Source organism: Marmota marmota, unplaced genomic scaffold, assembly GCF_001458135.2.
Source record: "Marmota marmota marmota unplaced genomic scaffold, marMar, whole genome shotgun sequence".
NCBI lineage: Eukaryota > Metazoa > Chordata > Mammalia > Rodentia > Sciuridae > Marmota > Marmota marmota.
The window spans coordinates 4,905,298-4,919,244 of NW_026000000.1; the positions used below are offsets into that span (position 1 = coordinate 4,905,298).

At 35.4% G+C, this 13,947-nt stretch overlaps 1 protein-coding gene across 3 annotated transcripts in view; it reads right to left on the minus strand.

The window, feature by feature from the left end:
- Nucleotides 1–555: 555 nt before the first annotated feature.
- Nucleotides 556–13,947, minus strand: part of A1cf (APOBEC1 complementation factor) — a 76,487-nt gene continuing 63,095 nt past the window's right edge. For 2 of the 3 annotated variants that reach the window (XM_015498882.2, XM_048807447.1), the window contains 4 exons: nucleotides 13,013–13,218; nucleotides 10,241–10,377; nucleotides 9,117–9,283; nucleotides 556–6,233 (listed from right to left, as the gene is read on the minus strand). In XM_015498882.2, coding sequence (XP_015354368.1) covers nucleotides 6,082–6,233; nucleotides 9,117–9,283; nucleotides 10,241–10,377; nucleotides 13,013–13,218 — 662 coding nt within the window. In that variant the 3' untranslated portion in view covers nucleotides 556–6,081. The remainder of the gene's footprint in view (nucleotides 6,234–9,116; nucleotides 9,284–10,240; nucleotides 10,378–13,012; nucleotides 13,219–13,947) is intronic. The other variant, XM_015498883.2, reaches the window with a different exon arrangement.

Below are 13,947 nucleotides of genomic sequence, written 5' to 3' on the forward strand. Positions count from 1 at the left end.
GGGATACTGTCATTGCCAGCCAAACCTAATCCTAGATAACTCAGAATTTAGTACCTGGAAGTGAGGTGCTACTTGTGACAGAACCTAAAATATACACCATTTGCTTAGTGTAGGGTTGGCAAACTTTGCTGTAAGAAGCCAGATAATAAATATGTTTGGCTTTGCAGACCATATATTGTTATGCAGCCCTGAATCATTACCCACCCTTTAAAATAACCTTTTAAAAATGTAAAAAATATTCTTAGCTAAGTCCTTTACAAACACAACAGCCATTTTTAGCTCAAGGGTCAATACAACTGGTTGGTCCTGGAGGGACGTTTAGCTGATCCCATTCCTATCCAGTAGGGTTTAGCAGATGCCCTCAGGAAAATGTCAACTTCAAAGCACACATACCTTTTTGGAGTCCTGTTTTCTCTTCTGAACGTTTCTCTGGTTTTATTTATTGATTAGAAAACAATACAATTAATTCCTAAAAGTCACATTTACTCTCAGAAAATGCATCAGAATTTTTATAAAAATGGGAATGTAAAAAAAATCATCAGAAACACATCACAATTGCGGATTAACAGTAAGATATTTACTCAAAAGAAAAAGTAAAACTTGAGTTTTCAGAAAAGAAGAAATCAGACAGCAAGTTATGTTGATAATTTTTTAAAGTTTATAATGGTACTGTAAAATTCAATTAAAAACCACTTCACTCTCCCAGAATTACACACTATTGCATTGTTTCTCATTTCATATGATTTATAATTCTAAGGTGCACAATATGTTCATATCTTTCAAACCAACAATTATTTTCCCAATAAGCAACTTGTATAATTTTATTTAATTTAAGTAGATAGATAATAGGTTTCTATAAAACATTGTACTCAAAGTACAAATACAAGTGCTTTATGCACACTCTTTAATACTGTTTCTATCTTTCTTTTGGTACCTTAGTTAACTTCACATAAACAAAAACAATAACAATAAGGAAGAGAAGCAAGAGATTGTTTAACATGTGGAAATTAGAAATGCATTTCAGTGAGAGCTTGCTTTTCATCAAGAGATAAGGGATAACAATATTTGGCTATAGTGCAGTCAGAAAAATGAAGAAACAACAGTTCCATGAAGGATTAGGAAAACAAAAATGCCAATGATTACATGAACTATTTATATCAGTGAAAGTGATGATTGATTTAAATAGATACATTTGCAGTCTGGGAGCTCAAAGATGTGCTAGGAATTATAGTGGAAAATGCCAAATTTAAAAGTAGTATTATACATTTGTAAAAAGAAAAAAAAAGTTTGTATATTCATTGCAAATCATTCATTGACAAAAATATAGGTCGGGCTATGGCTTGTTAAATAGAGTTTTGAATTTTGTAAACACAAGCACATCTAGAAAACAGAAATAGTTAATGACCCAAGTGTTATGTTAATAAATGAGTACCATGTTTCTCATTTACTTAAGTCAATATATGAATTTTTTAATTTCAAGTTTTAAAGTGTCTTCTGAATCTCTAATCTTCTTCTGCTTTGGCATAATTCTTTATATTTTTTTCACAGAATATATTTTTAAATTTATTTTGCTTAAAAAATAATAGGTCAAACATTAACTTCATCTTTCAAAAAGACTCTACCAACTAACTCAGTGTTTGGCAATAATAGTGGAAACTTAAGTTTTAGAATAGAGCTGATTTATTTTTGGGATTCTGACCAAGTGGTAAAATCTACCAGCTGATGTATTTGTATTCAGCTTTGAAAAAATGCAGAATGGACCACTGGACTGTGTGCCCCACTGAGGAGAAAAATGAGAAATGTATGTATTGTTTTTCACAGTTTCTGGGATAAGAGTAGGTACACAGTAAGCACAGACTGATCACACAACCTATGAAGAGTAAGTTGGTGGGTTAATAGCAATTTAGCTATTCTTTATTAATAATTCCCAATATTAGTAATGAGAATAAAGGAAGAGTAAAAATTCTATAAAAGGGGAAACTAACCCGTCAGTGTTATTTTAGATTAAAAATAATAGAAACTGTGTGTGGAATTATGTAAAGTTTTTTTTTTTTTTTTTTGGTGAAAAATATTTGTTAAGCAGCTGTATTAGTGAAGTTACTGTAAGGAAATTAGTGTTTAAACAAATTTGTGAAATGGAAAAAGGGGGGAAAGGCAAAAATATTTTTAAGGTATAGATTTACATAGGAAGTTCTCTCTGATTTGGGATGTAAGTAGCTTGGTTTAAGGAAAAAAGGAACTGGCAAATGTTCTGAAACCCTGTGGATCTTGACAGGTTGGGCAAGCATTCCCAAGGGCCAGCTTTCATCTTGTCCCCTGACAATCTGGCCAAGCTCTGCCAAATCAAGGTGGAATTCAGGTTTTCTGTCCCAGCAGAGTAAGGGGAGACTAGGACTCCCCTTACTGAAAATACACTTATTGAAAATTCTCTGAAACATATGAAAATATACTAAATAGTATACTGAAAATTAATATAAATTAAAAATTAAATTGATATAGCATTTTACTAATCTTATAGAAGTCTTATAGAAGACTTGAAGAAATTTTTAAAAAACAAACCAAACAAAAATTAATTTTCTGCATAGCTATGATCAATTCATGGCTATTAACAATACATAGCTATAGTTTAACTTCCACCCCCCTTTAAAAAGTTGAGGAACTGTGGTTTGCAAATAGGTCCTCTTTTGTTAGATATTTTTTGAAGTCAAGGTTTTCATAATATGAGGTAGTTTTCTAGCAGCATTTTGGGTGTTGATACCCAAACACAGTGTAGTTCGGCATGATACTGGGGTTGAAGGGTACCCTAGTTATCTAGGAGAATTATGTTTTATTGCAGTCAAAGGTGATTTTCTTGATATATTAAGTGGGGGAGGGAGAGAAATATAGCAATTTGAGAAGAGGCAACATTTTTATAGGTAAGGAAACAAACATCCAATCTCAGTGCTGTTCCATTTCCTCCTAAGTAACACTGGACTGATTTCAACCATCAATAAAATATTCATTGACAAAATTTAGAAGCTCAATACTAGGTATCTAAATTGTTGGTTTAGGTATTTTATTATTATCACTTGATTTGCTAACTAATTTTATGTTTTTCTATGGAGAATTAGAAAGCAGTCAAGGAAGAGTAGAAAAATGAATAATGATGGGTAAGGTATGGAGGTGTTAAATAGGTGCTAATTTCTTAAATATAAAAATACGAACATTATGCAAAATTAAATTCCAGTTCTATACTTGTTTTTTTAGAAAAAACTAATTTTCCTCCCCAGAGTTTCAAACTCATCATAGCAGAATTTGCTCTATATTTCTTAACTTGGGGAAAATAAAAACAAGCATAGACACATGAATGTATTATAAGGAGATTCAAAGTCTCAAAAACATATCTATTCACTTGTCTAAAAATCAGTCCTAAGAAGGCAAATGTTATGTATACCTGTGTTTCTCCTCAAACGTAATGATATGGTGTTCCACAGGTAATTTTCTTGACACTTTAGTATTTTTTTTTAATGTTTATATCTCTACTCTTCATCTTTTAAAACATCATTGACAACCTCATTCAGAATAATGACTTTTCTCATAAGGAGATTCCTGTAGTAACTAATCATCTTTTCATTTGGAATACATTTAAAATTTCTCTGAATTAGTTTTTCTATTTTACATTGACTGAACTTTGCAGAATGCCCTTTGCTATTTATTTTCAAAGATTCTAAGGAAAATCAAAACTTTTGCTCTTGGAATTTGGAATGCTTTTTTAGGCTGAGTGGAAATTTGCCTTGCCCCAAAGAACACTTGTCATTGTAATTGTTGTCTTTGAGAATAAAAGCAGATCTTTGGGGCAGTATAAATTTGAATATAAGAATTGCTTTAGGAGGAATATTTTTACTTTCTCATTTTTAGAGTTTGACTCAAGACTTAGTTCAAAGTCAAATGAATTGTATTTAAATTCATACTGTTTACAAGGTGAACATATGTAAAAATATGCTTTGGCTATTTGTTTTAACTCAGTTTTTCCTGCATTTTTCTATTTAATAAAAGTGAATTTTTTTAAAAAAAAAATTAAGAGATGGGGTGGAAATTCAAAGAATATAGCAGTTCCCAAACTCAGCTGCACACTGAAATCACTGTGGAATTCTTAAAAAATACGGATGCCAGGCCTCCACTCTAAGACATTTTGATGTAATTGGTATGAGGTGTGAACTTGGCATTAGCATATTTAAAAGCTCTCCAGGTGTTTCCAGTTGCAGCCAAGTTTAGAAAATATTATCCTTGGGAATATGAGAAGCTAGATGTGAAACAGAAAGCACAAAAACCTTTCAGAATTTCAGCTGTTGTTTTGAAGACTTTGATGTCTGATTGGAATTCATAAATTGAAATGTTACAAGTACTTTTAATGGTGATTGAAATTTACCTGACTTCAAGTGGAATCTGGCCTGATTTTGGACCACAGAATTCCTAAGGAGCTCACAAAATTGTTGACACCTTCGTGTTTCTGTTTTCCTTGGAGTGTCCTATAATTTTGCAAGGGTCAAAAGATTTTTTTAAATGAAAATCCTCATGCTATGCCTTAAACCTCTGATAAAACTAGCATAATAGTAATAGATATTTGGTGCTGGACTTTGATTACTTATGTTTTGAATAAAGTGATCATTTACAAGTATGTCAGGAAATAAGTGCCTCTTTTGTACCCTCATTCTTGGTTGGCATCACCTCCCCACCATCAGATATTCTTGGAGAAGAATCCCAAGACTCCAGGGAATTTGAGCAAATAATACTCTTGCTGGGTGTTTCTTCTGAAGAAACAGTGTCTATTCAGTAGTGGTGGATATAAAATTATCTTGGAATGATTTCAAGACAAAAGGACTCAGGTCTGATAAAACTGCCTCTCTTAATTGAAAATAAAAGGAAAGGATTCTGTGAGTTAGATAATTCAAGGCTCCCCCAGTTTATGTAACTGTCTCTGAATACTAGATGGTGGTCTGGGTGCTGCAAAAAAAAAAAAAAAAAAATCAAAGAGTTGAAAACAGGACTGGTGGTGCAGGTTAGTGTGGAGTGCCTACCTGGCATGCAGGAGGCCCTGTGTTTGATCCCCAGTACTGCAGAGCAAAGCAACACAAAATGACAATGACCACTAAAACAAAACAATAGACCAAAAAAACTTCACTTTTGTCTTTGACATGACCTTGCAGCCTATTTTGCTGAGTAGGAAAAAATATCTTGTAGATATGTAAAGTGTTTTTACTGCATTAGAGATGAACACCCTGCATCCAAGATGAAAACATTTCTGTATGGATAAGGAAAAGTTTTTAAAATGAGAAAGTAACTTCATATTGGTATGGTTTTTGTACTATGGCATCCTGGGCAGGGCAGGAGTTCTAGAGAAAAATAGTTTAGGCTAAAGAGTTGAATAAATAAGAAACCTGGAATTGTTTCAACAGTATGTGCAACATGTTATATCAGTTTCTAGGATGTCCCCAGAGACTGAAGGGGCCAAAAGTATTCTGATTTATGACAAAATTTGATTGGGTGGAATTTTCAGACTGAAGTGATGCTGAATCCATAAAATCTTGGACAAGTGTCTTAGTTTCAGATCTGGGATATGGGCAATGGTGAAGGTGTTTTGCAAAGTAACCTCCTACCTTCCTTTTGCCTCTTTGTGACTCTTTGTATCACAAAAGCAGCTGTGAGCCAGGGATTGAGAACCTGGAAGTTAATCAGCTTCCCCTTGTTGTTACTGACAACCCAGGTTTGCTCAGCCCTCACACCTGCCTACTGAGAGATCTCTCCCACTCTGTCAGTATTTGTAAACATACTTCCAGGACACTCAGGAACCTTGGAAGAATAAATTTGGGGTCAATGGCTCTGCAGCTTCCTGTTAAACAAAAGGCTCCTTGACATTTGATTTCATTTAGGAATAGCATTCACATTTCATGATTCTATAAACGAGTGCCAGTTATACTGTCTTAGGAAAGGAACTACTTTAGGAAAGGCATGGCTTACGATCATTAGGGTACTGAGTGAGAAGTTTATTTCTCCTATATAGAGGTTTGTGTTTCTTATTCCTAAGTTAAAAGAAAGGTATCTTCAGAAGGTTCCGTATCCATCCCCTCGGGCAGTCACTGCAAAAGTGGGGTAGACCTCATAGGTTGTGTATGCTGCTAGGTCTTGTCCAAGGGTCACTGCTTGCTTGAGCTGGGCTGCAGACACAGGTGCTGTTGCACTGGGGACAGCATATCCTAGAGAAGGAGGCAGAGAAAACTTCATGAAAGGCAGTCAGATTTGCTCCCTTTGGGCATGTTGTCCTCCTTTAGGAATTTGAAAATATTTAACATTGGCTTAAAGTTAAATTTAAGAAGAAAAAAGTTAAAAGCAAGTATGTATGTTTTAAAAGGTGTTCTCATGGGACACAGTAGGTGGGCACACTGATTTTTAAATGGCATTTGGAAAGCCCTAAAACAGTGATCATCAAAGCAAGAACTGTCCGTGTCACCTGGGTCAGAAGCACTTCATACCTGGGGAATTAGAAACACTGGAGAGAAGATCCAGGAAGCAGAAATGTAGGAGGATGCTGGGTTAATGAAAGTCTGCATTGTGGAGCTTTTCCAGAGTGTCTCGGAAATTTTAAAGAAAGAGAGGCCATTGAGGGGTCAGCAGGGCATGGTGGTGGTTCTGCTGCACCCCTATACCTGCCAAATTAAACATGAAAAACCATTGCCTTCTCCCAAGAAGGATGTGTAGGCACTGGCTAGATCAGTAGTGGAAATACTGTAAAGTTTTAGTGTGTGTCTTCTTAATACCATAAAAGCAGATGTCTACCCTGTCCACGTTTGGACTTAACCATAAACAGCAGAAGCCCTATCTTGGGACCCATCCACCAAGCCTGTCCTTAATGTATTCAGAGGCCTTGATACTGGTCCTCACTCTCAGGGAACCAAAGAGTTTGAGTAATAAAGAAAGCATTCATGCTCTCAGTTTATATTATGTCTGGCTGATGAACATTTGTTTTTGAAGAAGAAAACCCAGTAGTTACTGTCTACAGCTATATTTCTTTGTTAGTGTTCTAGAGCAAAGCCTGGATGTTTCAGAGATGACCCCCAAATTGTAAAAAAGGGAGAGAGGAACTTAAGGAACAAGTTGGGATCTGATTTAGAATTTTAAAAGTCCTGTTGGTTTATGTGCAGTGGAAGTCTACCCTAGCCCAGACACATTGATTTTTTTTTTTTTCCTGGTGGCTTCTCAGGAAGTGTTGGCAGGAAGCTAGCTGGACTATGTTTTTAAAGATCAAATTCATACCTCGGTTGTACACTTTGGTTAGTAATGCTGGCTAATGCACATGTAAAGTTTGGTACATTTCCCAAAGATATGAGAAAAATATCAATATTACTTTCATTATTTTGGAAATGGTGCTTCTAAAGTTAGCAAGGAATATAAATGTATGAGTGTGTTTGTGTAGCACTGATTTTTCCTTTAGAAATGTTGGATTTTCTCTTTTCTAATTTCCAATTGGCTAATTTCTTAACTGTAAGGGCATTAGTGTTTTAGATTCTGTCCTTGGAGTCTATTATTCTTTGCCTGACTCCACAGTAAAGTTATAACAGGCTACCAAATTCTTAGGTATTCATTCCTAAAACAACTCTCATGCCCTAAATATTTTTAACTTCTTGCTGGAACAAATAAAAGGGAGGATAAAATTAAAAAAAAAAAAATCTTGGGTGAAAGCAAATCCTTTGAGAAAACTTTAAAATTCCCTTTGACATGGCTTATTTATTCTTATAGTATATTGGTTGTCTATGGGTACAGCTTTCTGCTCAATTCTCCAAGACTTGAGAAGCCTTAGCATAAACCCTGAGTAGAAGGAAAGGTAAACACTCTGTCAGCACAGAGGCTGATGACAGTGCTGCCCAGGGAGGACCTTGCTCTCTGCAGTGGCAGCTGTTGCCTTGGTAACCTTACAGGGTCTCACCACAGAGCCTCTCCATGTTCTTACAAAGAAACAAAGCTGGAATCGAGGTCACATTTGTGTGTAAAACATGATTAGCTTTAGCCACATGTATCAGAATGGAAGACATTCACAGTCTTTGAGGAATAAAAGAGAGGAAGAGAGAACCCCAGGTGTTCTGGATATGAGGAATATAAAATTCTCCCACCTACACGTGACCTATAATGTGAGTGAATCAATGGTATAATTCTAGGTCTTGCAAAAACTCTCAAATTTGAGCATATGGAGGGGGACATGCTGAACCAATGACAGGACAGAACAATAATTTCTTCAAAAGAAATAGAATTTTTTACTAAAAAGTAGAGGGTTAAACTAGCTGCTATGAAAAATTTTCTTGCTTGGTCCTTTCTGATCTCTAGAGGTTTCATTTTTAATGATTACCCTTTGTCGTGAGTATATAATAAAGTGGGAAGTCCTTTAAATATGATTCCTGAGGACATGTTGATAGAATTCATGCTAAGCAATCAGCATATGCCCTGGACCAAAATTAGAGAATGATAAATTGAGGCCTCATTGTTCACACATTGAAGAGTCTTTGTCTTTCATGCACACACATTTAATTTTTTACTAAAAATGATTTTTTAAAATGTGATACATGCATCTTTTTCCAGAAAGTAAAGTAATAAAAGTAGATAGAAGACTAAAATTGGAGAGGGAGTTTAAGCATTGCTAAAAATCTAATTGACATTGGCCCAATTACTTCATCCAGTACCTGGGTTCTTTTATCTGTAAAATGGACATCATGATTTAACCTAAACCAGTGGTGTCATATTATAAAGCTTGTGAGCATTAGGGTGTCTCATTCAGTAACACCCCCTATTAATAGATTGTCCCAAAGTCTGTTACTAAAAGGGAAAACAAAATGTCATCCCAGACTCAGAGAGAGTGACTCATTCAAGATTTTGCAGCTGCTTTAATTTGAGCTGAGTTGGGAACCAACTCTGCTGCCTTGCTCAATTTCCTTGCCTCATACTTGAATGGTTCACTCAAATGGCAGACCCTTTTTGTTTCACAGATGGTGTAAGTAGGATCTATTGGAGGTGGAGTTCACAAACAATTCTATGAGCACTTGATAGCAAGAAGGGTTTCCCACACACTCTCTGGCATGATTTTTCCTTACCTGGGAAAACAGCAGCAGAAGCAGCAGCAGCAGCAGCAGCAGCAGCAGGTGTTGTCCCCACGTCACCTCCATCGGTGGGGATGCCCAGGGTCTGCAGGGTGTACTCCGCTGCGTATGTCTTCGCTTCATCCACATAGGCACTTAGCTTCGGAGGTGTGAAAGGGTGGCTGGAAAGCACAGCCAGAGTAGGAATTTTTAACCTAATATACTGGGGTCAGGTGAAAACCTAAGGTACTCTTAGTTATTATTATTATTTTTTCTGATTGGCTATCTGCTGTCACCATTGGAACTTTAAGATGATTAGATGATGGATTTTGTATGGTTATTTTTTATAATCTTTGCTATTAAAATCTTCTAAATATATGTGCATGTAGGGATATACGTGAATTGACCCAATTGCCAGTGGTCCGTGACATTCTTGGGGCATACTTTATAATTTACTACAGCACATGTGAAACATAGATCCATAAATGCAAACTTGAGATAAAATCCAGAAGGTGGTATCCACTAACAGGGAGGTCATGTCTTTGGTCCAAAACTTTTAAATGATGAAACTGGGTGTGGTGGCACATGCCTGTAGTCCCAGTGACTTTGAAACAGGAGGTTGAAGCTGAAGTAACTTAGAGAGACCCTAAGCAACTAATGAGACTCTGTCTCAAAATGAAAAATTAAAAAGGGCTGGAGATATAGCTCTAGCTTGGTGTAAAGTGCTCCTGGGTCAGATCCCCAGCACCAATAAACAAACAAATGAATAAAAAAACAAAATAAAAATACAATGTTAAATGATGGAGCAAACATTATACATAAAAATGGCAATTTCATATGGTTCAAACTAAACACAGATAAAAAAACTGGCTATAGTTTTTCATTTCTTTCTCATGACCTACTGGTCTCCATTGGTTGATTACATTACACAGTTTTTGTTGTCTATAGGAAATTTGGGGCTTTTTGATGCAGGTCTCATAGCTGGCACCTACATCCCAACTATACATCTCAATGTTTGCATTTAATGACAAATTAGTAGGTAATAGACTTGAGAATTTATACTGTTTAGATAATGATCAAATAAATATATTAAATTTACAAGTGGATCTTATTCTAAGAATTTGGAGAAATTTACATACATTGCGGGATTCTGACTGGCCAGAGCAGGAATAGTTACTTTGAATAAAAATAATTGTCTTTGGTCTTGTCCAATGGCAGAATGCAGCTGGTACACTGGCTGGCCCCAGTTATTTTTCTGACAAATTTCTTCTAATATCTGTAAGAGTAAAAAAAAAAAAAAAAACCAAAAAAGATGATTTCTCCCTCAAATGTCACATTTGCATTATTTTTCTAGTTTCCAGGTTTTAAACTCTGATCTCCAGAGTTTAAACCAATATGAGAAGATAGAAAATGCTGCATGATTTAATGACTCATAAAATTTAAGTTGAACTCAATTTGAACTCCATTTAAAATGTTATATCTATTAGTTCATAGAACAATTTTCACACCATTTACTCTAATAAGCTTTTTAGTTTAGTCCATTAGCTGTAACTTTTTACTAAGAGCTTAATTTCATGACTTGTTTGATATATTTATTTCATCTTTAAAAAAACCCTCTTTGCAGCAATGTGTGGATACATTTACTTATTATTACCCTCAAGTCCTCTGTTTATAGTGGTTTAGAGAAGATAAATGAAGAATATATTCTTATTTAATGTCATTTGTCATAAGGCATATTTTAAAAAAAAAAGTTGGTGAAAAGTTTTATGAGTTGGTATTTATTGATGACATTGATAGATGAGTGTTGATAGTTGCAATGTTTGGCAACACATTGCTTTTGGATACCTTTATGATGACCTGTTTTTTTGATTTGTTTTGTTTTGTTTTTCATCCTTTGCATGTTTTCATTTTTTCTTGTGTAATTACACCAAACTTAATCTTTTTAATTTCTTCATCCAGAAGTCATTCCAGAGAGGTCCTGATCAGCAGAATCAGTATACTGTGCAAAACAGGCACCAGTCTGAGAAAATAACTCTGAGACAGAGCAGTGCCCCAGGATGTGTCTCTTAGCACTTCTTATCTCATTTGTTCTAACACTAATCTAGCTGTGTGGCATGACATTTTCCAGCTTATTAATTTGTAGATTGCTCTTATTTTCTCTGTTAACTCTTTTTCAAAACACTCTTGTAGCATTTCTTGTCATCTGCAAAGCATTCTCCAAGGTTCCCAAGCAATAATAAATTAGCTCTTGCTGGAGGATAGTCAGTCTGCTGTTTATGCTAGGTGAGCAACATGCAGTCAGAGTAACCACTCTAACTACTGACCATGCAGGACAGGAGCCTCTGCTCTTCTGCTTAGGGTTTCTAAATGCTACTACAGGGTATTTTTGTTAGGGGTCACATGGTCTTCAACTTCTCAACCATAGCTGCTAATATTCAGAGATAAATTAATTAAAGACCTTTCTTTAGGTGATACACACAGTTATTCACAGATTAATATAAAGCATGGCCAATTTCTAACCTGAGTTTTGATGTAAAAAGCAGAGATCTTTGCTCATGCTACAGCAGGTCTCAGAAATACTATACAGAATTTATGATTATTGTCTTTTAAGATGTTCTTAAATGATTTCCATGAATACCAGTACTTGAAGTTTTTAATAATTGGATTTTGACTCAAGAGAGGTATTTTCTCAGAAATCTTTATCATGTCACCTACCCGATTTCTCTACAATCAAGTGTTGGTATCATCCCACTTTATTGCCATATGAAATTTGATGGTTATAATCATTTTTTCTCTCCAGCACTTAACACAATGCACTGTTCATAAGAGAAACCCAATTAAAAAAAACAATAGCTGATTGTTACTCTGATAGGCATTCTTTTAAAAACAAATTGCCTGCTAGGTACAATGGTACATGCATGTAATCCCAACAGCTGGGAAGGCTGAGGGAGGAGGATCTCGAGTTCAAAGCCAGGTTCAGCAAAAGCAGGGGGTTAAGCAACTCAGTGAGACCCTGTCTCTAAAAATACAAAATGGGGCTGGGGATGTGGCTCAGTGATCAAGTGCCCCTGAGTTCAATTCCTGGTATGCCTCCCTTCCCCCCAAAAAACCCCAAATTGCCTAAATAGAGTTAGCAGAAACTTTAGATGAACTAAAACTGTGGTTATTCATCCAAAGTACATTGTAGAGAGATCAGCATATAATGCACACCCACAGGGAACAGTCTAGGGTTAGCATAGATTCTATTTTGTCTTATTTTCAACCCTGAAATTCAGTTTTCACACTGAAACAAACTTTATAACTTTCAATTTTCATTTAAGAGAAACCTCAGCCTCCTACAGAAACACAGAAAGTTAGAACTGTTAGATGATTGCAAAAAAACTTCACCATAATGCCACTGCACAAATATGATCATTGTAGAAGACTCAATTTGATATGACTGATGGCACGTTATAGTTAAAGATTCACTTAGATATCATGGAATAGCTTTCTCTTAAACACAGCATTTCTAAGAAAAGATGTCCTGATTGGTCTATTTAGAGTTCCCTGCCTTTAGTACTCTTCATTTGCCAACTGAATTGGCTCACACACTTAGACACTTATTCTAAGCCAAGGTGTTTGTCTTGTTTTATTTCAATTTAATATATTGGTTGACAATTCTTAATAGATTCTTAGATTCTTTGCATTTCAGTGGAAGATGATTTAAGATTAAAAAATAATGAAAGAGCCTATAATGGAAAATGACACTCAATACCCCACATCCCCTCAAATTACATGATGTTGGCTAGCCACTTTATCTATTAAAACATAATCATAGCCCAAGTAAGGATCAAACACAATCATTTGATGATAGGTGTATGATGATCATTGGCCCAACTTAAAGAAGCTATCTCTGTAATTAATTTACCTACCTGGGGAGCAAGTTTAATTCCTTGGGGTTTTAAAGTTACAGGATTCATTGGGGTGAGCTCCATCCCAGGTAAAATATCATAGAGTTTGTCTTCTCTCTTGTCTCCTTTGACTTGGTATCCACGGCCCAGGCCTGTGTATGCCAAATAGCCACGGCCGCCCAGTCCTCTCACTCCCGCAGCCCCTACAGGTACATTCATGTAAATTTCTAGGAACGTAAGAAGGCATTAAACTGAATCAAACCACCAGGAAATCACCCTGAATCTTACTGTAATGGAAAAGTTAGCCCAACTCATGTTGATTACAACCTCAAAGATAGGTAGAAAACTCTAGGAATCTAATGTGATGAAACTCAACCTAAATTAAGGCTCACTGTAGGCATCTCTGTTTTATAAACTACCTGAAACTAATACCATCAGGGCTTTTGATAAGCACATGAGCAATTTAACAACTTTGGTATAAAGAGAAACTTTGCAATTTCCACCTTCAGTTAACCTTTTCTTAATGTTTTTCTGAAGACTAAAGTTTGGAAATGTGTGTATTGAACATTTCAACATAATATGACCACTTGTATTGAAACCAGTCTTGCATACAGACTGTCACTGATCAGAAAATCAGAAATGAATTCTAGCTTCCCCAATTATTCTACCCCTAATGGCTTAATGGAAAACCAACATATAGAGAAAACATGTTTTTAAGATCATCATTCTCTTTCTGATATTCTGTCAATGTGAGTCTTAAATTTCCATTGAGTTTCACACATAGATTCCTTTTGAGTTTTGTTTTGCCATGTTGTTACTTTGATTTCCTCTTGGTGGCATAAAGAGATTAAAAAAAAACTAAATTGATTACCCTTCATCCATTAATATTATTCATTGATTCCTTTCTTTTTATAAATCATATATATTTCTCTTAGAGTCTTTTTTCTACATCACAA